Source organism: Phoca vitulina, unplaced genomic scaffold (genome assembly GCF_004348235.1).
Source record: "Phoca vitulina isolate PV1807 unplaced genomic scaffold, GSC_HSeal_1.0 scaffold26, whole genome shotgun sequence".
Lineage (NCBI taxonomy): Eukaryota > Metazoa > Chordata > Mammalia > Carnivora > Phocidae > Phoca > Phoca vitulina.
Window position 1 is genome coordinate 9,781,109 of NW_022589729.1, and position 26,916 is coordinate 9,808,024.

General features: G+C 38.0%; 1 protein-coding gene across 1 annotated transcript in view; it reads left to right on the plus strand.

Moving 5' to 3' along the window:
* USH2A (usherin) overlaps positions 1 to 26,916 on the plus strand; it is a 682,897-nt gene that overhangs the window by 534,511 nt on the left and 121,470 nt on the right. Inside the window, exons 51-55 of the mRNA XM_032422367.1 lie at positions 720 to 924; positions 5,724 to 5,921; positions 6,451 to 6,605; positions 9,502 to 9,700; positions 22,933 to 23,040. Coding sequence (XP_032278258.1) covers positions 720 to 924; positions 5,724 to 5,921; positions 6,451 to 6,605; positions 9,502 to 9,700; positions 22,933 to 23,040 — 865 coding nt within the window. The remainder of the gene's footprint in view (positions 1 to 719; positions 925 to 5,723; positions 5,922 to 6,450; positions 6,606 to 9,501; positions 9,701 to 22,932; positions 23,041 to 26,916) is intronic.

The window sequence follows — 26,916 nt, forward strand, 5'->3', positions numbered from 1 at the left end:
TTTAGCAGTCCAACTTGTCCCACAGCACAAAAGTGCAGATTCTCAAATATCACATTATTCTCTAACGCTCCATTAGGAAAGTGTCAAAGTAACAATAATATAATAATGACTCCTGCTCTTATTTATAACGTATCTAAGTGTAAGGCATTTACAGGTGTTATCTCATTTGATTCACACAACAAACCTGTGTGGTAGATGTGATTTCTGTTTTCTAATGGAAGAAGCTGAGACTTTGAGAGTGTAAGTGACTTGCTCAAGATCACAGAAGTAGGAAGTGGCAACACTGGACTCTGAATCCAAATCTGTGTCATCCACACCAAAACTATTCTTTCTAGTATACACACCACCTTCATTTCTTTTCATAAATCTTGAGACATTTATTCATGATCTAAGTGGAAGAAAATTTCATTTGCATCTTGTAAAAACCTGCCCTACATACATCTAAATGTAATGTTTAAAAAGATTTATTTATTTATTTTAGAGAGAGAAAGAGAGCACGCATGCATTGGGGGAAAGGGCAGAGGGAGAGAATCTCAAGCAGACTCCCTGCTGAGCATAGAGCCCCACACAGGGCTGGATCCCACAACCCATGAGATCAGGACCCATGAGATCATGATCTAAGCTGAAACCAAGAGTCTGATGCTCAACCAAGTGAGGCACCCAGGTGCCCCTGTCCAAATGAATTTTTAAATCTCCTTCTTCCCACCTCTACCACTCAGGAAACCAGAGAGTGTGGGACGCTCTGCCCAGCATCTCTGGAAGCCACAGCATACTGCGGCAGGTGTGACTTCAACTTTACCAGCCACGTTTGTACTGTGATCAGAGGACCTCACAATTCCACAGGCAAGGAATCAATAGAAGAAATATGCTCATCTGCTGAAGAGACTGTTCACACGGGAAGTGTAAACACTTTCTCCTTCACAGGTAACAGAAACTAAGCCACCTGTCCATAGCTTAGTAGGGATAGTGAAAAGCTGCAGAAAATGCAGATTTGTTTCATTCTGATGTTGTCCCCCTCCTTAACCTAATATCAATTAATTTCATCATACTATGGGCTAGTTAGTTACAAGGTAATTAAAGGCACACTTTGGATCTGTTCAAAGTTAGTAGCTTAAAAAAATGTAAAGTCTAAATTTAGACAAAGATATATACTCTTTTAAAGTAAACATGTAGAAAATCCAGAACAGGGAAATAATTTATGTGTTCTTTTATGGCATATCCAGTTAATCATCAGTGAGCCCCATTTTCTTTCTTAAAAGTGTGAATGCAGGCTTTTAATAAATGCAAAGAATGAATGTTGCTGTACTTGTAGACAGAAAAGAGGAAGAAACCTGTCTGATCACCAGCAGCATTATTCTGAGGAGGAGCTTAAAGTATCCCTTTCCTGATCTTGGGTCTGTATCTAGAGACTGCACTCTCCCACAGCCTGGTGTTGCCACTAAATGGCCATCGTCTTGGGAACAATAACCTTCACAGTTATTGAAAATATTAATTTTCAGGCCCCATCTTGGCCCTACTGAATTCCTCCAAAATAGTGGTTCTTAGGCTTGGCTAAGCTGAGTGAAAAACACTGTAAAGTTTAAGATCATCTCCAAAATAGTTCTGCCCTCTATTAAATTTTTATTATTTGTCCATTTACTTACGTCCCTACAGAGTTTGTTTCTGCCTTTTGAAAACTTAAGTGTGTGTGTGTGTGTGTGTGTGTACATATATATCATTCACCATCTAGAGTCAAATAGAATACATTTAAGTGACATAACTCAAGCAAGCTAAGGTTAAATAAACAAAAAACTGCTCTGTTCCATCATGACTCATCATTCTACCTTACTTAACCGATGGTGGGTGATAATGGAAAACCTTAAGATTGCAAAAAAATAAGGCAAGATGCTGGAATGAGGGGGGTAGATTAAGGAGGGAAAGCAGGAATAAAGATAAGGTTCCAGCGATGTGCTAGGGGCTTCAAAACCTTACCTTAATTTACTCACAAAGCAATCATGAAAGTATGATAGTTTAATAGATGAAGAAACTGAGGGTCAGATCTATAAAAGTAACTTGCTAAGGGAAGATGTCCGATTTAAATCATGTTGCCTCCAAACCAGCTGATTTAGGATACCCTGCATGGTGTAGGAGCTCCTTTCAGAGTGCTCCAGACTTCCCTCAAGCTATTTCTCCCACCTGAAATGTCCTTCTTCATCATTCCCAGGGTGCAGATGACCATTCTTGTCCTCAGTGCAGCCTTCTCAAGCCCAGTCCCTCTCTCCTCTCCCACATCAGCATGACGTTCATTTCTACCGTGTGTCATGTGCATCTGGACCCTTGTTCCATCTCTCCTTCGAGATTGAAATAGCTGTATGAACAAGATGCCCTTGCTTCACTTTACCCCATTTTTGGATTAACACTGTAAGCAAACAAAATAAAACAAACAAACAAACAAAAAAACTTTTATTGGAATGAAAGTCCTCAGGATAGAGGACAATTCGTCAAGCCCTCCAATTTCCTTCCACTCCCAGTTATAGATTTAAGGACCCTCATTTCCAAATTAGTGAGTTTGGTCCAGATGCACATGATCCAAGAGAATTCCCTACTTTTATCTGCCTTTTGAAATCAAGGTCAAGATTTTGAAGGTCCTTTAAGACATATTTACAATAGCCCTCTCCAGAAGAGAATAGATGTTTATTTAACTTATTTAACCACCCATATTTCAGATTGCTTTGCCTACCAAAGAACACTAAATTGAATATGAAAAATGACAAAAGTTTCTCTTCCAAGAAGAAAACGAAGCACCTAAGTCATGCTAAAACAAGTTCCATTGAGACCAATTTGAACTAAGAAGTCCACCTTTCTTAGAAATGTACAATTAAAAGCTAAACAACACCAGGTTCACCCAAATTCATTCATGCATACAATCATTTCATTTATCCAAAAAAATTTCTTAAATTTTTACTAATAACCAGTCACTACACTGGGCCTACCAGCTATGAAAAATAAATAAGAATTCCCATCAGGGATTTGAAGCCCATACAAACAGACATGGAACAAATATAAGTACACTGTAATGTGAGAAATATGTCCATGTAAGAATTGTGATAGAAGTAAGCATAGGGGGGCACCTGGGTGGCTCAGTCGGTTGAGCGCCTTCGGCTCAGGTCATGGTCCTGGGGTCCTGGGATCAAGCCCCGCATCGGGCTCCCTCCTCGGCAGGAAGCCTGCTTCTCCCTCTCCTGCTCCCCCTGCTTGTGTTCCCTCTCTCGCTGTCTCTCTCTCTGTCAAATAAATAAATAAAATCTTAAAAAAAAAAAAAAAGTAAGCATAGGATGCTTTTCAAGGGCATTGCAAGGACATCTAACCCAGACTGAAGAGGTTAGGAAAGACTTTATGAAGGATATCATGCCTGAGCTGGGAAGTGAAGAACAAGTAGAAACATATCAAGTTAATGGAAGGGAAGCCAGGCAGAGAGGTCAACATGTACAAAGCATAGGAAGTGAGAGAAAGCCTAGTAAGATGTGAAAAACAAGCACCGTGTAGGAGAGGAGAAATCATGGAGATGAGGCCAAAGAGCAGGGGTCAGCTGATGAAGGCCTTTTATGCCACACTAAGCAGGTTGTCTTTATGCAGCAATGAGTGGATATTAAAGCTTTTTAGGCAATAGAATGACACAATCCTGTACATGCATTTTTTAAGAATTACTCTATCAGCTGAAGAAATGATTGTAGACAAGTATTCATGGAACTTTTAAGCCATTAAAAAGTAAAAATTGAATAAGCATACCTCCCAAAAAGCAAAACCCTCTGTTATTTGAAGACTAGCCCCATATAACATACAGAATGATTTTGAGATAAAAAAGGGTGTTTTTTTTTCTTTTTTTTTAAAAGAGTTGGAGATTCTGGCAAAGAAAAAAAGAACTCAGAAATGAGAGAGATTGTTGAGGGAAGGCAAAATTTCAACAATGTTTCCTTATGTGTAAAGCAAAAAGAATTCTTTCATGGGCTAGGAGCATCTTTGAAAGACTGGGCCTCACAGGAAAACAAACAAAGGAGGATAAGAGATGAGAGAGTAAAAAGAACGAAATGCCACAGAGGAAAGAACAAGGAACACAGCATGGCAAGCTACTGCAACTGAAATTAGAATTGGTGCTGTAGGTCTGAAGAGTAGGAAATAACAGTTATTAGCAATGAGCAGTTCAATCTGTTACAGCCAACTGATTGAAAAATATAGGGACCATCTGTGGGTAGGTGGATGGTCTGGGCAGCTCAGCCCTTACACAGTCATTCAGGGATCCAGATTCCTTCCAGTTGATGGATCATCATGTTTCCGGTGCTGCCCTCCTTCCCATGGTGCAGCCTGGGTCACCAAAACATCCTGCTTCCAGCCCACCAAAAGGGGATGAGAAGGTCAATGGAAGGCAAGTGATTTCCTCTTAGGAAGTGAGGCACAGGTTGCCCATATCACTGCCATGCTTCTTCCATTATTCAGATCTGAGTCACATGACAACCCCAAGCTGCCGAGAAAACTGGGAAAATTAGACCCTAGCCAGGAGGCCTCTGACCAGGACAGAAGGGAGATCCGGGCACCCACCAGTGGTCATCACAGGTAACAAGTGGCAGATGCCCCCTTACCAGAGAAAAATGAAGACAGAAGATAAGCCCTTCTATTTTATAGCAGTTTACATTTTATGATGTTCTGCCACATAACTTCGTGCATTTTATTTTCATACTAATTCTATAAAGTAAGCAGGTCATGGTTTATGGTAAGGAGATATATGTAAGGAAAATATGGTCAAAAAACCCACATGGATGGACAGAGACTCAACCCCACATGAAGATAGAGCAGGTGGCCAGGAAACCAAGGAGGAGGACCTCTTCTTCTGATCTCCCCTCTGAGAAGAGTCATCCAGAAACCAACACACAAAAATGCATACATACAAACATAGTCAAAATTCACAAAATTAAACAGATTTAGCCAATTAAATTTTCCAGTTTTTTTTTTTTTTTTTGTAAATTTGTAGCATTTGTGCTTCTGAAGTTACCAAAGCTTAAAACTGGACAAAGACTTTTGGGATGCCATTGAATCACATGGATGATTATCTAATAAAATCATTGCCAGTACAAAACACTCAACAGTTTGGTTTTATTCTTTTATTTAGATTGGTTGTTTTGGATTTGGGTTTCAGTTCTGGTTTGGTGAAAGAGGGAAGGATGTATGTAGTGGATTGTGCAGTCAATTATATCCACTAATCATGATAAGCCAAGTTTCCAGTCTTGTATCTCATAATAACTACATTATAATTTTTATAATTAATTTAATGTAATATGAATAATGTAATAATTGGTAAAATTTATAATATAAAACTATAAAAGCAGGTTGGTGAACCTGCCCTATACGGGAGTATAGGATACACATACTTGGGAAGCATTAACATCCAATGTACATTAGTCTAGTACTTTAGGTTTTCAGTCATTCCTTTCATGTTACCCATATTTGTTCAGAAAAGGTGAATTCTATTCTGTGGAATTCCATATCTCTGCATCCAATAAGCATGTAAAATGTTATTTTTTTATGATTTAGAATGTTAAGAGATGGGAGTTCTATTCACACACAACAGGATTAGAGCACTAAGCATTTATTTTTAAGTGTTTAAAAGTTTTGATATTCATTTTCAATATGATGGTAAAAGAAAATAAAAATGTTTTAAAAATCTCGCTGTTCCATTTCTCCCTTTCCAGATGTGAACCTGGAGCCTTATATGATGTATGAGTATAGGATTTCTGCATGGAATAGCTATGGACGAGGATTCAGCAAAGCTATCAGAGCCAAGACAAAAGAAGATGTGCCTGAAGGAGTGAGTGCCCCTAGGTGGGCCAAAATGGATAATCGTGAAGATGTGATAGTCTTAAATTGGAAGAAACCTATACAATCAAATGGTATTAAGCTACTTTCCCAAAATTGAAATAACAAAATCCTGTAAATCCATAAGGAAATTTAAATGAGTGCAATCTACATGTAATTGGCATGCTTCTAACCATTAAAAATTATTTGCTGGTAAAAGGAACCTTAGGTGTGTACCTACTAATCATTCATTTTTTAAAATAGGCCTAACAAATTTTTAGCCCCAGAATTTTTTTCTGGAATCCTAGCATATATCTGAGCTGCTTTCAAACAAGCAAAGACTGCTAACGAAAGGCAAAATAGTTTTAATATTGGAAGTAATTTTGTTTGCTAGCGAGGGGAAATAAACATAAATGACTCCTTAATTATCTATGTCCAGAATCCCTCTCTTCGATAAGAGTGCATATCATTCAGAACTGCTCGAACATAAGCAATCCAATAGCAAATTAAAAGTAGGTAATGCTATATTATCCCATTTCCTCAGAACTCTAAGACATGTAAGTTGTTTGCAAATAGTTAAAAGGACCTGACACTCAAATCTGGGTATTTCTCTGTCTCTTTTAGGTCCAATTATTTACTACATTCTTCTCCGAAATGGGGTTGAATGCTTTCGGGGGACATCACTGAGCTTCTCTGATACAGAGGGCATTTGGCCATTTCAGGAATACTCATACCAGCTGAAAGCCTGCACGGTCGCTGGCTGTGCTATCAGCCCCAAGGTGAGGGGAGGAACCTACACTCTGGACAGAAGTAGCCAGTGGGAAGACTATGGGGACGCCCAGGTTGTGAATAATTTTTCCAATGACAGAAGACAATATCCGCCTCAATGGTAGCGCGTTCATGTGGCATCTCTACTGACTACTAATATGTATGCCTGAAAGGAGAGATCACTGCAAAGGAAATTTATGCATATATCAATGTTTCATTAATATAAAAAAAAAAAAAAAGAAAGAAAACTTGAACCAATATTATCCTCTTTACCATATTTTTCCTCTGCCAACTATTTTTTTATTATGTTATGTTAGTCACCATACAGTACATCTTTAGTGTTTGAGGTAGTGCTCCATAATTTGTTATTTGCATATAACACCCAGTGCTCATTACAACTTGTGCCCTCCTAAATACCCATCACTGGGCGAACCCATCCCCCTCCCCTTCTCCCCTCTGAGACCCTCAGATTGTTTCCCAGAGTCCATAGTCTCTCATGGTTTGTCTCCCCCTCTGATTTACTCCCCCCTTCAGTTTTCCTTCCCCTAATGTCCTCCATGCTATTCCTTATGTTCCACATATAAGTGAAACCATATAATTGTCTTCCTCTGCTTGACTTATTTCACTTAGCATAATCCCCTCCAGTTCCATCCATGTTGATGCAAATAGCGGGTATTCATCCTTTCTGATGGCTGAGTAATATCCCATTGTATATATGAACCACATCTTCTTTATCCATTCGTCTGTTGAAGGGCATCTGGCTCCTTCCACAATTTGGCTATTGTGGAAATTGCTGCTATGAACATTGGGGTGCATATGGCCCTTCTTTTCATTTCATCTGTTTTTTGGGGGGAAATACCCAGTAGTGCAATTGTTAGGTCATCGGGTAGCTCTATTTTTAACTTTTTGAGGAAACTCCATACTGTTTTCCAAAGTTCTGCCAACTATTTTTAGATGATCTTCTGTAAATCCATAATAATTCCCAAACCATCCCTCAGTTTAAAAGAGTTTTTATTTAAATATCACTTCAACAAAAATTGCCTGCTCTTGAAAAACAGAGAAAGGGGCAAAAGAGCCTGGCATAGAAAATAAAATGATACCAAGATTTCTGCTACAGCCTTGGAAAGAAATGAGCTCATGCAACAGGGGTCAGAATGGAGAATATCAGGAAGATACAACAGATATTGGGGGATGAAATCTACAGGAATTGCTGTGAACTCTATGCAGGGGAATAAGAGGAAAGTATCAAAGATATATTCAAGCTCTCTGGCTCTCTGGCTTGAGCAAATTATAGATCACGTGCCATTCTGCAAGCAAATAAAAAAATAAAAGAGGAAAATTTGAGCGTAGAGAATATGATTAAAATTTTAAATGTTTTTAAAAAATATATTTAAGAGAAGGAGCAGATAGCAGGGTAGCAGAAGAAAATATTATTTGGCACTTCAAGTGAAAATGTCTTGTCAGAAGCTGGATTATGAAGTGACTGAATTCGCTAGAAAGATCCATGTGGGAAGTTGAAGCAAGGAGTTTTTTTTTGTTTTTTGTTTTTTTAAGATTTTATTTATTTGCGAGAGAGACAATGAGAGACAGAGAGCATGAGAGGGAGGAGGGTCAGAGGGAGAAGCAGACTCCCCGCCGAGCAGGGAGTCCGATGCGGGACTCGATCCTGGGACTCCAGGATCATGACCTGAGCTGAAGGCAGTTGCTTAACCAACTGAGCCACCCAGGCGCCCAGAAGCAAGGAGTTTGAATAGGGTCATTTTAGGAGAAGAGAGAGAGAGAGATAAAAGCAAGACCATAGATGATGAACACTGGGAATACGAAGAGCCCACAAAGGAGACTGGAAAGAAACAATCAGACAATTTAGGAGGAAAATAAAGAGAGCCATCTCACAGAAGCCAACCTAGTTAGTGGAAACCCAGGAGAAACAAACACACAGCAGCTCTGATTCTCTTCATGTGGTTACAACTTTAGAAGAGCAGCATCTTCACACACTGTGCAAGAACCATCCAAGGAAAACACTCAGATGGATCAGCTGCAGTGCATACGTGCAGCTTTTTATTCAACAGACCTCCAGAAACATCTCTGAGCGTGCCACCATTTAAACAGATGGCAGCTGATTGGCCCAATCAAAAGTTATGGTCCGAATGGTCCTAGAACAATTCCGTGGTTTTTTACGCAGGCACAGCTTCTGCCTACCAGATGCCAGAACAATTGATTAGAAAAGTGAAACCAGAGTTAATTCTGTGAAAAAACAAATGCAGCTAATTTGTGTCCAAAATTGTATTTTGATAACACTGAATAAATAACTGGTTGATTTATCCTTTTTTCCTTCTCATTCAGTTCTTTTCCCAGAACATTGGTACAGACGCTATCAAGTCATCCTGGGTATCACAGGAAGAATACAAAAAAAAAAAAAAACAAAAAAAAACCACCCTGCCATTTATACTGTTCAAAGCATATTATACGCAAGCAAGTTCAGATGTGGGTTTTGCTTCATATTTACTGGTGCTTAAAATGTACAAAATCAGGCTGTTAAAATGCAAAGACACTGATGGGCCATATGGAAGAGAGTTATCAAGAGTTCTCTAGTAAGACAGGCTGCCAGCCAGATTTTACTTGTTTAAACTGAGGGCTGCACTCTGCCGTCAAAATTGTTGTTGAACCTGTTGTGATAAATGGTAGTCTGAGACTTATGTAATGTATTCAAGGTCAGATTTCATTGTTTAAATAGGATGGGAGGAAAAGAATAAAAAATAAAGGGGGGGGGCGGACTGTTTCTCCAAGCCCCTGCTAATGATATGTCAGGCCAGACAACAACATTTTAAAACAAAAGTGACATTCTCGTTGATCAGAATACCTAGTGTCCTATTACCATAAATTGCTGTTTAATTCCTGTGTTTGCAGGTAGTTGCATCTACAACCCAAGGAGTTCCGGAGAGCATCCTGCCGCCCAGAGTCACGGCGCCCAGCGCAGAAGCTCTGCGTTTGAGCTGGAGCGTCCCTGAGAAACCAAACGGCGTCATTAAAGAGTACCAGCTCCGGCAGGTTGGGAAAGGTCTCATCTACATTGGCACCACTGACAGGAGGCAGCATACGGTCACAGGTGAAAAAAAAGAGGAAAACCTACCAGAAGAGTCTGTCATTGTGGTTAGGGGGGCAAAGCATCCCAGGGGTGTGCATTTGATATATGAGGTCACTTTGAAAGGACGTGTTCTCTTGACATATGGTCAGGTCCCACTTATCCATGCTAATAGAAGAGCCCACACTGGCAGCAATAAGCCACAACAGCAGATAACTTCAGAAATAATTTATATTTGGCTTTGATATGCATTATGTGTAGGGTTTTTGCATCAGTATTAACTTTTTTTTTTCCTCAGACAAACGGTAAGATGCATTTTCATTCCCCAAGGATATACTCGTAGATAATGGGATGAGGATAGCCCAGAATGTACTGGAAGTCAGGGAGAGATCAGCCAGAGGCTAACATTTATCTACTGAGTGGGTAACTAATACACAGAATAGTTGACAGGTGACTGTTTGTGACAGTTTGTTATTATTAACGTTAATTAATAGTGACTATTATTTTTATGGCTTGTTATAACATTTATTATAATTAACTTTAAGAAAATAATAATAGTACAGTATAATAGTATAAAGTCAGATGATTACTAGAAGTGATTATAATAATAATTAACATGTTTTGGTTTGAATGTCACTTCTGAAGAGAAGCATTTTCTGACTTCCCCACTCTAAGGAAGCTTCTTTGATACACCACGGTATCACCTTGTCTTATTTTCATCATGGACCTCTCACTGCCTGATAGTGTTTGTTTTTTATGTCTCCCCCCCACTGGGATGTAAGCTCTAGCATTGCAGAGACCTTCAGTACCTAGTTCAATACAATACTTCCAGCGCCTAGAACAATCCTTGACACATCCACAGATGCTACACGAATGTTTGCGGAATAAGTGGATTTCACTGTTGCCACCTGACATGTACTATCTCATTTGATTCTCTTCACAAACCTATGCGGTAAAGAGAGTTATTACTCGCATTTTACAGAAAAGAATACTTTGAGATATTAAGTAACTTAGTTCATTACTCAGATCTACTGAATCATCCCAAACAGTCGTGTAAGTTTAGATTCTGAGGCCACAGGCAAGAGGTTACAAACTTACTTTTCCCCCGTGGTCAGCAGCTTCCTTCCAAGGCCTCCTGAGTGAATGTTCTTCTTCCATGGGACCCCATCGTTTGCAGCGAGCATTGATACTAGAGATCAGGAAACTTGTAAAGAACAGAAAAGCCTGGAAGAGTGTGCCTGAGTTTTCCTCAGAGGAGGCACAGGTTACGCTACACAGGTGGAAAAATCAATCCATCGTGATTTGTTCTGAATTCTACGATTCCCTGACACACAGGCAGGCATTCATTGACAGATGTCCACTGTTTTCAGGAAGTGCCTGAAGCCTGCAGAAAGTGCTTCATAAATATTTGCAGACCAGCACATTGCATTCCGTATCTGAAGATCCTGAGCTAAATCAATGATAATGGAGATGGAAAAAGCCCTCATCACTTCAGATTATAAAAATTTATTTCTTAGATCTTATTTCACTGCCAGTGAAAATGATCAAAATAGTTGAAACGCTATTGTTTTACATAATAAATCTTTACATTTATATTGTGCCTTATAATTTTAAAGAACTATTTGCATTTGGACATGTTTGGTTCTCATCACATCCCTAGAAGTGAGGGATGTTTTTAATATCCGCATTTAAAAGATGAAGAAGGAAAGTGACATGCTCAGGTGCCCAAGGCATCAGAATACTGTTTCATTCAAAAAAAAAAAAAAAAAAAAACAACGTTGCCTGCTTGCTGTGTCCTAGAGAGTACACTAAGTGCTCTAAAACAAGATTGTTGCTCTCAAGAAACTCCCAGTGCTAGGGAACACTGACAAGTTAAGAACTAATTGCAATTACAGTGTAACTGATGCCATAGCAGAACTCTAAAGAATGCAGTGGGGGGGGGGGGGGGGGGGGCAAAAAAAAGAAAGATTGGGGGGGAAAAAGGGAATGTCATTGCAGAGTTTTGAAAGCTAAGTTAAGGCACATTTAGATTTTCTATCAGTAAAGGTTTCACAAAAAACTGGGATACCATGATATGGAATGTTCTCCTTATAGTATCTGTCTACTTAGCCAACATGGGCTTTGAACTGTGTGAGCTGTTCTTGTTACATTTTTTTAAACTGGCATTTACATGACAACAGACTAAATTCAAATGTAATGTTCAAACCAACAAGATTGATAGCCTCATTAATTATAAAATAATTGGAAAGATTTTTCTTTAAAATACCTTTATTCTACCCGTTCTTCCTCTCATTGTCATTTTTAATGAATATTTTCATGTCAGAGAGGATTTCACACTCGTCACTTGATGCCAGGAGTTCTCTTTTATTAGGATAAATATTTTAAAGGTTTTCTATATGCTTTTACTTTTTATAAGATCATAAAATGAAAAGATGCCTTTAGAATTCATTTGGCTCATCCCTCTGTACCATTTTAAATAGATTTAGATAGTACTTCACTTGGGCAAGACAGCCCTAAAGAGAAATATCTTTGTTGAATGAAGAAGTAAACTCTCATTCAGCAAGACCTCACCGAGTAGAATCTCCCATATGCAGTTCCTACCGGATGCAACGGGGCTAAGCATCAGCTCATCTAAAACCTGAGATCTATATAATGTTCACATACATACCTTATCTGCCAGGAAAACTTCATTTCCATAGTTCTCTGACTGACCAAATTCTCTATAGAAGTATTTTATGATATGAATGACTGTTTTATTGAGTTCATGGAATGAACAAAAACAACCAAATTTATTTTACATTGCATCTCAAATATTTGATCAAAGAACTGTCTGTACCCTCTGGGATAAATGTTTTGATTTTCACATCATTTCCAAAACCTTGGCATTCCCTAAGTTAACAGTCAAATGCTAATGAAGCTGTAACACTAGTCATCCTGGAGCCTGAAAATCGAGGTCCTTAGAAATGACAGAAGGGAACGCGAGCACCTTGCCTCAGCCCCATTGTCTCCATGCTTATTTTTAATTACCTCAAAGCTTTAGAAACATGATCCCGTAAATGCTTTGTGGGAATAGTGGCAAATGCACTCATCATGTGAAATCCATAAATTGCTTATAATCCTCTCAAGATGTTAAAAAAAGCATTAAGTAATTGAAGACAGGAAGTCCTCAGTTAATTATTTAGAGGTGTTATCAATGCTTTAAGTAAACTGAAGCATTTTCTGCTATCTCACTGAGCTGAATACCATGGGGACGAAGGGGAAACAGCCAGCATCTTCTCATATCCGCTAGTGCAAACAGCACATGGCAGCTTGTCAATAAAAGACCTTTTCATATCATTTATTACTAAACAGGTCCACCATCCTGCACAGAACAATTGGGATGTCAGTTACGGCATTGTTTCACTTTGGGTTACCACTGCTTCTTATATGGGCCTCCTAGTGTGGGCACTGGGCAGAAGAGATGGAGAAAGGATTAACTAAATAATTAGGGCCACTGAGAACAAGATGAATTAATCATGTCCTCTTTAGCAGCAGGTTTGATAAGGGCTTATGTGTCTCTTAACTCTGAGAGAAGTGTTTTCAAAATAATTTATTAAAAGTTGCTTATCATTGCATTTTCCTTGAAAAGGAAGACCCACCAGCATTAAGTTTGCAAGGAGAGAACAATTTGCCTTCCTTTTCCATTTTCTTAGAAGCTTGTGAAGAGCTCCCGTGCTGAAATAGCACACACCCTAACAATGCAGGTTGTAGCGGACATGCACTACTAATGTACTGAAACAGATACCCTGCACGTCATTTTTGAAGAAAAGGAAAAAAAAAAAAAAAGAACACACTTTGACCATCAGTATTAAAATGTGGAAATTCTTTATAAGGAGATCTTATATTTAGATAATTCTGCTATATACTCCCATAGTAGCCGGCACTTGGCTCTCGGCTCTCATGGCACTTATAATACTTTATCACAATATCCTTTCTTCTTGTCTCTGTTCCTCAGCTAGTAGGTGAAGCTTTTTAAGGACAGACAATAGCCTCCTTTTTGCCATCGTATCATCTATACTGTGATAGGCACATATCAGAGTACTTAACATATTATGTATTCAAGAATATTTGTTGAGTAGGTAGATATTGAATAATAAACTAGTATCTGAATGATTTTATTCTGTTTTGATTGGATACAAATTTCATACCGTCATATACGTCTAAATCTCAGTCAGGAATGACTGCATAATTTGCAGAGTCCAGGGCAAAATGAGAATGTGGGGTCCTTTGTTCAAATATTATTTAGATACAACTCAACATGCAAAAAACAAATAATCCAATTAAAAGGTGGGCAGAAGACATGAACAGACATTTCTCCAAAGAAAACATACAGATGGCCAACAGACACATGCTCAACATCTCTCATCATCAGTGGAATGCAAATTAAGACTACAATGAGATGTCACCTCATGCCTGTCAGAGTGACTAAAATAAAAAACACAAGAAACAGCAAGTGTTGGCGAGGATGTGGAGAAAAAGGAACGCTCATGCACTGTTGGTGGGAATGCAGTGGTGCATTTTGAAGGTTCCTCAAAACAGGTAAAAATAGAGCTACCCTATGATTTGGTAATTGGACTACTAGGTATTTGCCCAAAAAATACAAAAAACATTAACTCAAAAAGACACATGCACCCCTGTGTCTACTGCAGCAGCATTTACAATAGTCAAATTATGGAAGCAGCCCAAGTGTCCCATCAATAGATGAATGGATTTTTTTTAAATGTGGTATATATATTTACAATGGAATATTATTCGGCCACAAAAAATGAAATCTTGCCATTTGCAACAACGTGGATGGAGCTAAAGAATACAATGCTAAGTGAAATAAGTCAGTCAGACAAAGACAAATACCATATGATTTCACTGATATGTGGAATTTAAGAAACAAAACAAATGAACAAAGGGGGGAAAAAGGGAGACAAACCAAGGAACAGACCCTTAACCCTAGAGGACAAACTGGTGGTTGCCAGAGTTGGGGGGAATAGGTGAAACGGATGCAGGGGATTAAGAGTAGAGCACATTTACCATGATGAGCACTGAGTCATGTATAGAGTTGCTGAATCACTGTATTGTACACCTGAAATGAATATGGCACTGTATGTTAACTGTATTGGAACTAAAAACTTAATACAATTTTTTTTAGAAAAGAATACATTTTTTAAAAAATCATTAAGAATGTTTGAAAACAGGGCACAGAATCAAGCACAGGACCCTCCTCCACATGGGATCTTGGGTCACATGCCCATGAAGCCAGCCTTGATCTCTGGCAGTCTGGATTTATTGGCAGTCTATTTCTTTAACTAAAACAGAGAGGAAGAAAACTAGGACAGTGATCCTGTCTTCAGAACAGCTTCCGCAGCTTCCCTTCAGTGGTCTCAGAACATTGCGTGTAATGCTCTGTACTGCATTTGCTCCAGCTACCTGACTACTGACCGCTGAGCATCAGACCTATCAAAATAGATACAACAATTCATTTTATTTTCATTTTTCCAACCCTGAGGAAAACTTTGTGCCTGGCTGTTTGCAAACTAAAGAAATAAAGAATAGCATAGCATCATCCACTATTTTACACTTTTAAAAAACATTCTTATAGATAGAATATTATAGCTGAAGGATTACAGTCAACAGCCTCATGGACACTAATATTTAAAGAAAAAAAGTTTCCCCTGAAATTTCAGATATTTTTGAGTTCTTTGCATAGGCAATAATTGTTTCTGTTTTGCCCCAAGAGCTCTAAAGAACTCCTGCTCTCTCTGCAATATATGTCCTTGTTGTCGAGCTTTTGAGCAGCCTCAGACTTGGCTGCCACCTGACGCCTCATTTTGTTTCTAGAGAAGACTCTGCCTGAAAATGTAGGGTAAAGGCAGCTTTGGTCTAGTACAGCATCAGACTCCAGAGAAGAAAAACATTTCTTAAAAGGATGTCACTAAAATCAAAAGCAAAGGTCTTTTCTTGGACTATCTTAATAATAGTTTTAATGTTGATCTGCATTTGGAAAGAGAGTTGGCCAAGAAGTAACTTATCTGGGAAGTGCTTCTGGGGATGAATCTGATTTCTAAGATATTGGGGAGGGGGCCCTGGAATTGCACACAAATATAGAATTAAGAAACAATTCAGCTTGTAGCAAGTAGTCAGAAGCAAAAGTCATGAGGTTACCTTACAGGCACTTGCAATGCAAGAGCACATTTGCTTTGATGTTTTGATGTCCAGTTGATGAGCTATCAACTGAATTCATACTATGAAGCATTGATACAGAAATGCTGCTCACAAACAGGCAAGAACTTGGCTTGACTAACTGGGATGCATAGCTCCTGAGGTTGGGGTGGGTGGTACTATCATGAGAAGGGGACTTTAACAATGTGAGCTCCTTAAACATTTCTTAATCCAATTTTGTAAAACAAATCATCTGTCAATGCACCTTAGATGTCTCTAAAGTGATTCCACAATGTATCAGTGTATCAGTTTTGAACATCCAGATTTTCACACAGAATTATTCATTTAAAGCAGAATCCTGCTATAATTCTACCCACCTCAGCCAACACTGCCAGGGGGAGCTGAAGTTCCCAGGAATCTCCAAGAGCAGAGACGCTCTTGAGGGCATCACTTAGTGAGATCCAAGGCAGATAAAGGCAGAAAGAGGTGTTTCACAACAGCAAGATCGCATGTGGATTCAGGGGGGCCCTGCCAAACACCCAGTTTGGGTGAACTGGTGCCGAGACAGTTTCTTGCCCAAAAGGTGTACAACATCTGATAACCACCTACCGAAAAGTTTTGAAAGTAACCCCGGCCTCTCAGCCCTCAAACTCATCACTGACCAAATTGATGGAGGAACTTGCAGGATTACATATTTTGTAGGATTATTTGGTAATTCTTTAGAAAATAGCAGATGACATTACAGAATAACTGGATGAATGCTCTGAAGTAACACTTGCTACCTGAGATTATAATGGACAAAACGCCTTCTCCTGACTATTGATCTGGAGATTAAAAATTAGAAACAAGCTGTTCTTTATATCGTATATCAAATGTAACTGACACTGACATAGGCATTGGTTCTGTTTTCCAAATCATATTCTTATGATTCATAGGCAGACTTTAGGTGATCCCTTTTAACACACATTTACTCTTGAATGTAATGTTACTTGAAAGTGTAATTGTCAAGAGTTTGGTTATAGTATGCTTCTTTCCTTTAAGAGAGAACATGATTCCCTGTAGGGAAATTCAGGTAATTTGCAGCCACCGTAATCTCCACTGCACTGAAATATTAAATGCTTGGCTTTTCTCCATGCATTTGCCTTTCTCTGCTCTACAACTCCTATCTCCTACTCTTTTAATTCAATGCTGAGCACTTGAATGATGTTTTCTTTTCTCCTTCTACTCTTGGACTTCAGGATTAAGTTACAGTCAGAATGGTTCCTTTGAGACATCTCTTTATTTCCCTCTTCTCGTCCTGATCAATTCATGAGTCGTTTTCAGTTGGTGTGCCCTTTTCAATGCCTGTTACTAATATTTCATATTTATCTTATTTTAAGGACCACCAGTAGAGACTTACTTAAAATGGCAACAAATTCCAGTTGAAATGCATTGATTTTATTGAGTTTTAGAGAGTCATATATATGAAAGGTCATCCAGTTCATGTAAATCATGCATACCTGATGGCAGCTGCTGCTTTCTTTACAGATTATTTGAACCAAGCCTGTTAGTAATTTAGTCCTCTGACAATATGAAAAATCCAAGACCTAAGAAATAGGATGTAGACAATTATGGATTCAAATATTGTGTTCCCTCAAGTTAGTCGGTAGCCCAAATAAGCATCTACACCATCATGCCCACAGATATGGAAACTGAAGTACCTAGAGGTCAGAAAGCTGACCCGTGGCAGTGGTTAATAAGTAGGTAAGGGATTAGAACCCACAATAGTCTAACTTCACATGCTTCTCTCCTAACAGCAAGGCTACACTGCTTCAGTACATGAATTGTGGAAATATTCAAAATGGAAATATTTAAATATATATTCCCACTTGGAGATAGATATAGATATATACTATAGATATAGATATATAGATATATTGTGTATGTATACTGTGTATACTGTGAAATACATATATTTCATTGGGCTTTGAGCTACCTATGTCATCATTTTCCAATGTCTCAGAAGCTCTAGGCCACACTTGTCAGCCCAGCTGCCCAGACTTCTATCCTGACCTCGCCCAAGCTTATCTCTGTAATAATAGATGAGTTCCTCCGTCTATGCTCTAGCTCCCTTACCTATAAAATGAGCAGATAATTGCAGTGCCTCAGGGAGTTAGCGAGGGTTTTGATTGTGTTAATATCCAGGAAGCGCACAGAAGAAGGCCTGCAAGTGGTGTTCAGTAAACTTCAGCTACTATGTTTTTATGTAATCTAGTAATCAATTTCCTTAAAAATAACTCCGTTTCTCATAATGTATGTTTAATTAATTAATGTACAGAGCTGTTGAAAAATTTCAGTGCACTTGGCTGTGTGTAGCTCTTATGTGATGGGAGGGCACAGGGCTTGGTGTTAAAGTTGTGCGTTTGTCTCTACCCCAATCTGATCACTCATTCACTATGGAACATTTGCTTCTCTGAGCCTCAGTTTTCTTACCTGTGAGGCAGGAATAATAATTCCTGTCCTGGTGATATTCAAGGTGAAACCTCTTCACCTTTTCACTAAACCTTTTCATGCTGTTGCTAATTACCTCTCCCAGAATCTTTTAACTATCTCTAACATGCATAGGGTAATAACAGCTGCTTATGGTCCCCTTGTGTAACATATAAGAATCTAAACTGTGTGCCAGCATGTGACATTATTAGTAACTATAATATTAGTCCTATTTAGAAATCTTTTTCTTGTAAGTTACAGAAAACTCAGTTCAAGCAGGCTTAACAAATGGACGTTGATTGGCTCATGTAACTGAAAAAATCAGGTGTAGACTCAAGGCTAAGATGTTTCCAAGACCCAATTTCTTTTCTTTTTTTTTTTATTTTTTATTGTTATGTTAATCACCATACATTACATCATTAGTTTTAGATGTAGTGTTCCATGATTCATTGTTTGTACATAACACCCAGTGCTCCATGCAGAACATGCCCTCTTTAATACCCATCACCAGGCTAACCCATCCCCCCACCCCCTCCCCTCTAGAACCCTCAGTTTGTTTCTCAGAGTCCATCGTCTCTCATGGTTCATCTCCCCCTCTGATTTCCCCCCCTTCATTCTTCTCCTCCTGCTATCTTCTTCTTCTTTTTTTTTTTCTTAACATATATTGCATTATTTGTTTCAGACGTACAGATCTGAGATTCAACAGTCTCGCACAATTCACAGCGCTTACCAGAGCACATACCCTCCCCAGTTCCAAGACCCAATTTCTTTTTACCTCTGAGTTGTCCTCCATTCTCAGGCACTATGTGGTGAACAAAGAACTACCAGCAGTAAGAATGGAAGTTCATGTTCAAGGCCTACATTCCGTTAGCCTAAGTGAGGTCACAGACTCAATCCTGATCAGCTAACATTGCAAGGCGAATGTGGAACTGTGTCCAGCGGTAGTCAGTCCAGGTGGAGTCAATCCCAAACAAAGCATAAAGCCTGTTAGTAACCAAAAGACTGGTTTCCACAAAGAAAACTGGAGCTCTGATATAAAAGGAAGTATGAGCGGACTCCGGAAGGTCAACTTGGCAGATGTGGAGTTGTATGACACCAACTGGCAAATATGAGTCGAAATGAGATGAATATGTCTACCTTTGTTAACATATGGCCCTTTAAATTGGCCACCATACCCATATTTCAGGGCCAGACACAGTCCTTGAGGATGAACTGCCCATGAATTATATTAAGTCCATTTGTCCTTCCGTCCTTCACTTAAGGCCTCATGCCTCCCACTCTTGTCTTTCTTGTTCTTTCATTTTTGTCACATCCATTCCTCTTGATTGGTGATGTCTTTGAATTCCCCTGGCTTCCCAAATGAGGCTCTCTACCCAGTACTAAGTTCTACATCCTTCCTCCCTGATTCTGGTACTCTAGTAGCTTCAAAAGATGAATATTCCTCCATTAGACCTGGCCCCATGCTCTGCAAGGCCAACCCACACCATCCAATTTAAACACCTGTAACAGACTCCTCTGGCACACCTTCCTTAATCTATCAAAAATTCCTAATGAGCTAGCTACTCCACAGTTGTGTCATTTCTAAACAGCTGTCTTCTAGTGTTCTGGGCTATATGTAAAATGGATACCACTCAACTTGCTTCAGAAATATTTTGTAAGGAAAGGACAATTTCTATTTTCATATACATTAATTTTCTTTTTAGCACTATCTTCATTGCAAACACCCTCAAACCTCTCATCAACCTTAGAACACCTCTGTGATGACAAATTTATCTACTCTTTCTAAAATGCATCCTAAAATATTCTTTGATAGTCACCGCTTGCCTGAATCAGACTAGTTAGAACACAAAATGAAGAGGAGAATTGGGCCTCATTTGGGGAGAGCGGGGTTGTTTGTTTTTGTTTGATAAGAAAATTCCAGAGAAATATCAAGCATTGCTTCACCTTTGCCAGTCATACTTAAGTCTGGCATTCAGACAAAATCTAGAAAATATTTATTGTTTACACATTCCATTAATTCTTGTATTATTTTAATAATGTTCTGCAACTAGAATAGAATTGCTTACATAATGAATAGATGTTGTGGGCAGAGATACCCATGGAATCATGAGGAATGGCCGTTTGGTCAGATCACACTTTGACTGGACGTCATGTCTTAGCCTGACATCTTTATGGAGCCCTTCCTTGTATGGGCTTTGTGTTCTTTTTTTTTTTTTTTTTTTGATTTGATTTATTTTTTGACAGAGAGAGACACAGCAAGAGAGGAATACAAGCAGGGGGAGTAGGAGAGGGAGAAGCAGGCTTCCCGCCGAGCAGGGAGCCCGATGCAGGGCTCGATCCCAGGACCCCTGGATCATGACCCGAGCTGAAGGCAGCCGCTTAACGACTGAGCCACCCGGGCGCCCCAGGCTTTGTGTTCTTTAAACGGTATTTAACAAACATCAAACACCTACAATAGGCACTACAGGGAAAAAATGATGAAAAAAAACCCCTCAAAGACATAAACCTTACTCTCAAAGGGCTTACATTCTAAGTGAGAAAGTAAGCTATTCAGATGAAATGTTGTTACTAGGGTCTAGACCCCCTTTTTCAGTGGCAAGAGTAAAGAAGGAGCATTGTCAGACTAAATCAGCCTGCCACTGCAGTCTCTGACCTTCTTTCTTAGATGATTCCTCCCTTTTTCTTTAGAGCTCTATATTTTATAATCTTTAGCATTTTCCCATAAGCTTTTATCAAACATACATGGCTTGGGTATGGCTTAGATCTTTCATCATATTTCTTATCTATAAATCAGGTAAATATCAAAATTATGTAAATCCCCCATAGCCACCAAATGGAAGATTACAATCAAATAAGTATCTGCATCTTATCACTAAATTGATAAGGAAACACAAAGGGTTTTGAAGCCGAATCCTGAAGCAGCTCCAGCTGCAGAACATTATTGCTTTAGCAGAGAACCCAGACTATTACTCTAATTCTAAATGAACCAGTTAATTAATTTTTTCACTCATTTAACAAGCACCTACTTTGTGCCTGTCATTATTTGAAGGATACAGTGGTATCTTTTAGATATAGATCCTTTAGTGCTCTTTTAGAGCTTACATCCTAGAGGGGGAGACAAACAATGAATAAACAGACATAATATAACATCAGATAATGTTGAGGGCTATGAAGAAGAAAGTGATTTGAGGGAATAACAAGTGCTGGGTGTAGTGTGTAGATAGAGTGGTCAAAATCTTTTAAAATGTAGCATTTGAGCAAAAATCTACAGAAAGCCGCAGAGCGATACATGAATGTCTCTGGAAAAAGTCATGCCACCAGAAGAACAATATATGTAAAAATGTAGTTCAGAATTCATGAAAAATTAATATAATAATTATTAGATCCATGTTATCACTTAGCCTAATTATTCAACATAAAGACTAAGTCTTATTATTTAAGGAAAGGAAAATTTTTGAGCTTTGGCATTGTTTGAATTTTCCCAAGAATCAAGGCAAAAAATGTTAGTCTCTGTAGACTCCTTGTCGAATGCTGCTGAGTTTTAAGGTTGCTTCTGCTCAAAGAAAGTACTTCTCTAAGTAACCCATTTCATCTTTGCAAAAGCCTTAAAAGCTAGCTGCTATATTTCCCATTTTTATAGATCAGAAGATCAAGGCAAAGAGACGCTAAGTAACTTGCCCAAGGTCACCGGCGATGGAGTAGTGAAGTCTAACCACATACAACTTCTACTGTAAATGGATTGCCATTCTTATTTTTCCTGAGAACTTATTGAGCAGTTATTGGGCTGTGTCATATTCTGAATACAATAAGCACTATCCCTTCATCAAATTATGTTTAATCAATGTGTAAAGACAAAACCAACATACCCCCCAAAAAACTACAGAAGTTAAGTGTGAGATGGTACTCTATGGGCATATATGGAGAAGAAGTGCAAAGTTAAAAAAAGAAATGGTTGGTGTGAATATAAGCTGAATATGGCTTGGGGCTAAAAAAATGTTGAATCTAACCTTCTTTTTATTTTTTCCACCCCTAGTCATATAAGAAGCAGTTGCAGAAACTGGGATGGTTAGCCTGGAGAAGAGAGGACTCAGGGGGGATTTGATAACTGTCTACAAATATTTGAAGAACTGTCATGTGGAAAAGAAATTAGATTTGTTTTATATGTCCCTAGGGGTGCAAGTGATGGAAAGAATTCACCACAATATAAGGAAGGACTTTCAAACAAAATAAGGAGAACTCTAGAGCTCTCTAAGGAAGGAACGGGTTCTTTGAGAGATGAGTATTCTGATTGCCTAGGCAAGGCAGTCTTGCAATGACCTCTTGTACAAGAGAATCAGGAGAAAGATGGATGGGTGGATGGATTGCATGAATTTTAAGATTTCTTCTAAGGCTGAGAATTTATTACTTTATTAATGATAAATGAAGTTTCTATTTATACCAAGCTGCTTGTGAAGTTCCTATCTCCATTCAAGAGTGTTTTCTGCTTTTAAAATTTTTGGAAATCATATCTATAACTCTGCATGTTACTTCCAGTGCTGAATTGATAATAAATAATCCTCTCAAGATGTACTTTATTTCTTGTTTACTCTTTCTAGGTCTCCAGCCATACACCAACTACAGCTTCACACTTACAGCTTGTACATCTGCTGGATGCACTTCAAGTGAGCCTTTTCTAGGTCAGACACTGCAGGCAGCCCCTGAAGGTAATTAAAAAATATCCATGATTTGGGAGAAGAAGTTTTCATATGGCATTTTGAAGTGAATTCTATAAACCCTTTCATGTCAAACAAAGAAGGAATAAAGTTGAAAGGTACAAAATAAAATTGTATTCTAGATTCCCATTCTTCAGGTTTGGTTCAACTATAAGCCTCCCAACATAAAATTTGCTTTCAATTGTTTAAACCTCTTAAATTTAGTTTTCTGTGAAAAAAGTTATTATGTACTAGGATATAAAATTCCTCAAAAAATCAAAAGTTAAATATTTCTGGATTGCCTGATATATAACAAGGACGTGCTCTCTGCTGAAGTTGACTTATTCCCTACCATGAAGAACTTACCATCAAGTCAAAGACACAGGACAAGTACCCAAACTTACATAAGGAGAGAGAATCAGGGCACCTGGGTGGTTCAGTAGGTTAAGCATTGGAGTCTTGATTTCAGCTCGGGTCATAATCTCAGGGTTTTGATCTCAGGGTCGTGAGATCGAGGCCCACATTGGGCTCCATGCTCAGTGCAAAGTCTACTTGGGATTCTCTCTCTCCCTCTGCCCTTCCCTCCTCTCAAATAAATAAATAAATAAATAAATAAAATCTTTAAAAAAGAGAGAGAGAATCTGAAAGGTGATGTTAAGAAAGAACAAATGGTCAATAATTTTGTAATAATGTATGGTGACAGATGGTGACCCCACTTATCATTGAGTAATGTATAGAATCGCCAAATCAATATGTTGTACACATGAAACTAATATAACATTGTATGTTAATCATACATCAATTTAAAAAAATGAACAGAATACTCAGGTTAATCTGAAGAAGGAGAGATTATAACTCATCATGAAAATCAAAAAAGATTTGATGGAGCAAGTGAGTTCTGAGATGGACCATGAAGAACAAGAATTTTGACAAATAAACACTCGGGGAGATGCAGAATCCAACACAGGTTGAGGGGATGTAAAGTGGGATCATCACCTTGGAAGGCAAATTGGCAATGTTTATTAAATTTAAAACATTAATTTTCTATGACACAGTAGTTTCACATTCACTATCTATGCCAGAAAATCCCACTTCCGCAAATGTACAAGAGACACATACCAGAATGTTTATTGAAGCATTTTTGTTTTTTTATTTAATGGAAAAATATTGGAAGCAATTTAAAAGTCTGTTCATAGGAGAATTGCTAAATAAATTCAGGTATATTCATATTATGAAATTCCATACCTCAGTTTAAAAGAATGAGACAATCTAAACATATGAAGAGGAAATTTAGAACTACATTAATGCATGGTATCTTTTATGTATAAAAAATGCGTAGAAAATTATATTTATTTCTATAGATAAATAAAAATATAGAAAAAATTCTGGAAGCATACACACATAACAATGGTTACCAGTGGGTTGGGAACTGGGGTGGGTGTTATCATTGACTTTTAGAAGAAAGATAGGCCTAGAAGCTTGGGATAGTGATCAACTAAATATTTTGCTCATCTTTATTATCTGCCTGTTTTAAATGTGGGGGAAACAGAGGCATACATGAGTTTCTAAACAGAAATATGATGTTAATTACCATTGGAGAGTCCTGAACTGCTTGTCCATTACTCTTCTAATGAAAGGGATTGTTGTACCTCAGAATATTAGACCTGAACTTCCTACCAGTAAATGGGAAATAAAATGGAAAATTCCACATATGGGGCATATGGCTCCTCACCAGGATTTCACTAATGATGTTTTCTATATAAAGAATGTTTCATGTCAAAAAGCTTAGTGTTCCTTTGAAAGGAAGAAACCAGCAGTGGATTTTTTGGAAAGGTAAACTATCAAATGGATACTTTGATGATAATGGATAATTTCTAAAGGATCTATCAACCAGTTTTGGCTGCAACTCAAACCAGGTAAAATAACAGGGTCTCTTACTTCAGTGTACTCATCAAATCCATTTAAATTCTTAGAAAATATGCATCTATTTTCCCACTTTTCCCCCAAAAAAAAATTCTTGAAAGAGCTCAGATTTCATGACTTAAAAATTTTAGCTTTCAACAACACAGGGGAGTGTGAGATGAGAAATGTTTTACTTGATTTCCTTTTTTAACTTTATGCACCTTTCCTTTAACACAAATAACTGTGCACAGGAATAACAAACCAAATGGGCTTTCCTCAGCAGAAGAAACATGGATTTAGAATCCATTTTCTGGCTGTATAAGTGCCATTTGTGAATAACTTGTATGTGAAATAAATGTAGTCTGAGTACTTAACTTGGGGGTTGTAGGAGAACAAATCAACAGCAATATTAAGTTCTGTTGTTTTACTGTAAAGTGGAAATAAGCATATCATCTCATGTTAAATTAATAACACAAATATAACTAATTACAAAATGCCTATTTGAGTGAATCCGACATAGTTTGAAGGTCTAACACTTAAGTTTCCTAAGCAGATACGGAGAGAATGAAAAGAAGCATTGGTTCATAGCCACCCTGAGTTCCTCTCTCATTTCTCTCTCATTTTCAATCTTAAGAAAACAAAACAAAACAAAAACAGAAAAGCTAATGTACATTACTACCTCATTATAACTTGGACATAATTCTCCACAATTTTATCCTCACAGAAAATTGTGTACCTTCAGTCAAATAGGAAGAGTTCAAGTTGGATTTTTGTTCTCTCTTTTTAGAAGTGATGGCATACCAGCAAGCTCTACTTAATTTTAGAGTTTGGTCGTGCAAAATTGCAGGCATGCTTACCACCAGCATTGATAACATGGGGGAAAAAAAGGAAAAGAAGATGAAACTTTCTCAATTGCGTTCCAGATCTCTCTTCTGCTGACCTTTTTTTTTGTGTGTATTTATTGTCATTTATTTTAAAACAACAAAAAAGAAGGTAGCACGAACAGTCTTATTTTTTCTAATTCTTTTTTTTATTATGTTATGTTAATCACCATACATTACATCATTAGCTTTTGATGTAGTGTTCCATGATTCATCATCTGCGTATAACACCCAGTGCTCCATGCAGAATGTGCCCTCTTTAATACCCATCACCAGGCCAACCCATTCCTCCACCCCCCTCCTCTCCAGAACCCCCAGTTTGTTTCTCAGAGTCCATAGTCTCCCATGGTTCGTCTCCCCCTCCAATTCCCCCCCTTCCACTGACCTTTTTTAAACTGTTGATGTTCCTTTAGATTCTTCCTCTACTCTTTGCACTTGTAACTCCACGGTATCCCTTGGAATTCTCAAGTATAAGCTTCTAAAGTCCTCAGCTCTCACAAAGCCCACACATAGATTTAAGGCCTGTGTATCCACTGATCTATAGATGTTTTTATTTAGGTGTTTTGCAAATACTTCAACCTCAGTATTTCAACACTTAAAATCTCTCTCCTCACTTCTTAGCTTTCTTTTCTTCCCTTTTCCCTCCTTCAAGTGCCATCATCCACCTCATCAGCCCAAAATGGACCTTCTTACTGCGTCTCTCTTTTTTTAGGTTGTAATGTGCAGTTCTTCATAAAATCTTATTGATCGTAATTAATTAATTTTAAATTAATTAATTTTAATTTTTAGTAAATTTTTAATATGTTTTATTAATTTTTATTAAATCTTAATAAATTTTTAAATTTAAAATTTAAATTAATAAATCTAAGGATTTTTTTTTAACGTGTACTTCCTTTACATCCCTTCTGGCTTTGACTTAGTTCAGATGCCTTTAACTTCTCGTAATAACTCTTCCTGCCTCTAGTCATTTCTCCTCTTATATTAATTCTTTTCCCCCTTGTGCCAAAATAGACATACTTCACATTAGTCACCTCCATAAAATCCCACTTCCTTCCAGGAAAAAAAAAAAAATCCACATCTCAGTAAAGCAAAATAATCCCTCAAA